The sequence below is a fragment of the Agrilus planipennis genome, unplaced genomic scaffold, assembly GCF_000699045.2.
Source record: "Agrilus planipennis isolate EAB-ADULT unplaced genomic scaffold, Apla_2.0 scaffold243, whole genome shotgun sequence".
Taxonomy (NCBI): domain Eukaryota; kingdom Metazoa; phylum Arthropoda; class Insecta; order Coleoptera; family Buprestidae; genus Agrilus; species Agrilus planipennis.
Window position 1 is genome coordinate 1 of NW_020438952.1, and position 4,418 is coordinate 4,418.

General features: G+C 30.4%; 2 protein-coding genes across 2 annotated transcripts in view; one reads left to right on the top strand and one right to left on the bottom strand.

The window, feature by feature from the left end:
• Window positions 1-137: 137 nt before the first annotated feature.
• LOC108740644 (zinc finger protein 675) lies at window positions 138-2,288 on the bottom strand. The gene is made up of 5 exons (XM_018475032.2): window positions 1,975-2,288; window positions 1,625-1,920; window positions 1,429-1,574; window positions 1,132-1,373; window positions 138-390 (listed from the first exon to the last, which is right to left on the bottom strand). Exons 1-5 carry the CDS (start codon window positions 2,089-2,091, stop codon window positions 193-195), a joined length of 999 nt encoding a protein of 332 aa, XP_018330534.1. The 5' UTR covers window positions 2,092-2,288; the 3' UTR covers window positions 138-192.
• A 148-nt stretch (window positions 2,289-2,436) lies between these two features.
• The window catches only part of LOC112904570, a 10,560-nt gene continuing 8,578 nt past the window's right edge, over window positions 2,437-4,418 (top strand). Inside the window, exons 1-5 of the mRNA XM_025974834.1 lie at window positions 2,437-2,839; window positions 2,896-2,916; window positions 3,054-3,116; window positions 3,166-3,515; window positions 3,737-3,902. Coding sequence (XP_025830619.1) covers window positions 2,525-2,839; window positions 2,896-2,916; window positions 3,054-3,116; window positions 3,166-3,515; window positions 3,737-3,902 — 915 coding nt within the window. The 5' untranslated portion in view covers window positions 2,437-2,524. The remainder of the gene's footprint in view (window positions 2,840-2,895; window positions 2,917-3,053; window positions 3,117-3,165; window positions 3,516-3,736; window positions 3,903-4,418) is intronic.

A 4,418-nucleotide genomic window follows, 5' to 3' on the forward strand; every position in this document is an offset into this window, starting at 1 on the left:
TCATCGAAGCCAATAGATGAAAATTCTTTCTATGCTATTAAAATGTTGACGAGCAAAATATGATAGAGAATATTTTAAACTTTACAAGTTTTATATCACGATGGTAATTACATAATGTGGCAAGTAGAAAAACATAGTTTACCTTTGATTACTAATTTATTAGTCTGCTATTATACATCACATACTTAAATATTACACTTCATTATGTTCCTCAATAGCGTCTAAAAATATATTAGAAATTACTTCTTCAGAAGGATTAACTGGTAAATCTACATCTGCTAAAATGCCAGCTAAACTTTTCCTTGGTACATTTTTATCTTTTCTTTCTTTTTTCTGTTTTATCTTCTTTTCTTTCATATGGACATTCTTCAAATGATTTTTTAAATATTGCTTAAAAAAATATTTATAATTTTTTAACCAATATTAACGAGTCTATAATTAAATAAAAACGAGACTGTGGCAAAGTGAAAAACTAAACCAAGAGGACCAAATACCACAATAATTTAAAAAAACGCGAACATTAGTTTTCCGCTGAAAATGCTCACAATGTTAGTGGGCCGTATTTTTTGTAGTATTGTGGTAACTATTTGAAATAAGTCCTCTTGGTTAAATTACTACAAGTTGGATGTTAAAAAAAAAATCAACAAAGATATATAAGGACAAAAGGAAAACAAAATACTATTAACACAACAAGAAGTAAAACACCAAAAAAAGAATAATATATCCAGAACAGAGCATGGGTCAGACAGCATTATCCTAAATCCATACTGTTACTGCACAACAGCACACCCCAATTATTTTATCACAGGGTAGTACAGCAAAAAAAGAAAAGATATTACCACTGTTTAGAGCAACCATATGTGGTGTAGCTTAGGTGTAGCAACAACAACAAAAATGAGTAACTGGTGGATATTAAAGAAGGAGTAAAAAACAGAAAAGGTTATAAAAACGCAGGAATAATGTATTAACTTAAATCCTCCCTGTATGAATTAACATCAATGAGTAATATTTCTAAAAGATGTTTTTTTTATGATTAACTTGTTTTTTTTTTATTAATTAAAACCCATAACTAAATTCATTTTAGTCATGACTACATCTTTTAAAAGAATCAGATAAAATTTTAGTACCAACCTTCTTTTTGAAGAGTTGCTTACAGTTTTCAAAAACACAAGGGATTTTGGGCTCATTCCTCTCTTTTTTGTGAAACTCACTTATGTGATGATGCAGATTTTTCTTATAGAAATAGAATCTTGTGCAGTTTTCATAGATACATGGAAAAACATCTTTCTCCATCTTATCTTTATGTACTAGTTCATGAATTTTCAAGTTAGTGCTGTTTGAACAAGACTTTGAACAAACAGTACATTTTGGTCCTACATGGTAAAAAGCATTTTATCACAATGAATACTCTAATAAATAAATGCTTACTTGCTTGTGCACATTCCTTTTTATGACTTAAAAAAAACAACCATCTTTCATATTTTTCTCCACATTCACAAGTATAAACAGTATGAGTACGTTTATGCCTATTACAATCAACCATTGTCAAAAACCTTGCCTCACATTGGTCACACCTGCAACTGACAATGACTTACTTGTAATGAAATTATTAAGACAAACATACTTAAAAGGAGCAATGCCTGTATGCACGTATGAGTGTTTCAAAAGTTGCCTTTTTCTCGTAAAACCTTCACTACATTGTTTACAATTAAATGGAAACTTCCTATTAGCATTGTGCTTCAAATTACAATGCTTTTTTAAGCTATATCTGTTTGAAAAAATACGTAAACAACCTTCATATGTACATAAAATGCTTTCTGCCTTAACAAACTTATCATGAGTTATTTTTTTATGCCTGCGTAAATGGGCAGGATTTGTATAACTTTTGTTACAATTTTCCACCTCACACTTGAACGGTCTCTGCAAAATACAGTTTTTTTTAGTAATTTATTAAAAGCTGTCACTACACAATACTTTGCCCGTGTGCTTTCCACTGTGGTAAGTAAGTTTACTCCGTTTCTTGAAATACTTATTGCACCCTTCAAAGGTACACACATACAAAGCATTTTCTAAATTCTCATTTGAATTCATTTTGAAATACAACAGCACGTTTTTAATACATGCACAATGCACAGTATTCGTTTAATAAATCTACTGTGATCTACCTACTGTGAATCTAGTAATTAGGTAATAAAAACAATAAAAACATTGTGAGCAATTGTGAGGTTAAGTCATGCTTGAATTGAAATCATAGATAAGGTTGAAATCAGTTGAAATCTAGAAATATCTATGATGATCAAAGGTTAAAACAATTCAACAGAAAATTAGAAAATATTAAACCTTGACCTTATCTATTGCAGTGATAGTCCTAGACCATCCTACAATCCTCAAGGTCAAAGACAAACTGTCTGTCATTCGTGATTCCGTAATCATAATTTAGTTCAATAATTTAGTAATTTGTATCAGTATCAGTTCTCGTGTAATGATCGTGTTCAGATAATCGTATCTTTCATGTGTTATTTGTATGTCATTAACAGTAGTTGTGAATTGTGGATCGTGGATGAATAAATTAATTACAAAAATGTTTCGAATGTCTTTCACAAATTTAGTAAAACAACCTAAAGAAGTAATTACACAGTTTATGAACTCGTTTGATACTGTTTTAACCGACTGTGATGGTGTGTTGTGGCTAGAAGAAGAACCAATTGAAGGTTCCGCAGAGGTGATAAATACTTTGAAAGAATTAGGGAAGAGAGTATTTTTCGTGACGAATAATTCCTGTAAAATACGTGATGACTTTGTTAAAAAGGCCAAGAAAATGAACTTCAAATGTGAAAAGGTTCTTAAAAAAGTGTAACTTCTCCATAGTACATAAAAAATAAAAGCATGTTTTAGGATGATATTATTTCAACTGCNGCTTAATCGCCGAAATGATTCTTACAGATTTTTAATGAATTCATTGTGAAACTAATGTACCAAGTGGTTTTTCTTCAGTTTCTGAATTTTATATTTCGACATATTTCGCCAAGTGCCAACTGACTAACGTTCAATAGGTTGGCCCAGAAGGTTTATCTCAAGAATTAGAGTTGGTGGGAATAAAATCTATAGGAGTCGGAGTATGTTTACTGCATCTTTAAATTAAAAAGTCTTATTGTTGTCTTCTAGCCTGATGTAATGCAGACATCATTTAAAAATACTCTTGAAGAATTTAAAGCAGATCCTGATATTGGTGCAGTAGTAGTAGGATATGATGAACACTTCAGTTATGTTAAGATGTTTAAAGCTGCTACTTATCTAAGTAATCCAAATGTTCTTTTTGTGGGTACTAATTCTGATGAGCAGTATCCAAATCGTTATGATTATATAGTTCCTGGAACTGGTACTATTCTAATTGCTGTTAAAACTGCTGCTCAGAGGGAACCGTTTATTGTGGGGAAGCCTGAAGCATATATAGCAGACTTCATTAAAAATGAATATGGAATGGATCCTAAGAGAACATTAATGATTGGTGACAGGTAAAAGTTTTATACAGGGTTATTGAAGTTTGGTCACTCTTTTCATATGTTCTATCAATCCAAAATAATTTTATAAACAACTTACTTCCACTTATAGCAGATGCAGACAGTGCTATTTTTCTCACAATTAAGACACCTAATAGGCTACACAATTTGAATAGACCCATAAAATCATCAAAAATATTAAATTTTCAACAAATAATTCAAATTTATAACTGCAGGTGCAACACAGATATTTTATTGGGAACAAGATGTGGTTTTCAAACAATGTTAGTTTTAAGTGGAATAACAACTTTCAAAGAGGCAACACAACGGAAACAGTCAAAAAAACAGGAAGAAAAAGATCTTGTACCTGATGTATATCTTGAAAAGCTAGGGGACTTACTCGCTTATATGAACTGATATATCACTATGTTAGTTATTTTCACTCATCTGGGTGCAAGAACTGTATATTATTTAGCCACATAAATAACTTTTGCATTTTTGACTTTTATGTTTATGTACTTTTAACAAAATAAGATGTTACAATTAAAAAAACAAATAATAAACAATAGTATTTTATTTCAATAGTATATAAAAATATATCTATCTTTTGAAGCCTAATGTTGGAGTCATATTGAATGAACACAGAAAATACTTTGTATTTACAAAATGAAAGGAATAATTGCCTTACAATTTTCTGGAAAGCTTGGAAATGTACTTTTGTATCACCAAAAACTTACTAAAACCTTTCTGAAAATGTATTCACCAGGCACATTTGCTTAACAATATAAAAATACATAAACTATACGTGGTTGACCAATACCCATGCATTCATAAATAACCATAAAGTGTTTTACCACAGTATTTCTGTAGTTGTGTGTCTTTTATTTTGTAATATTGTTAAGTTGCGATCTCACACAC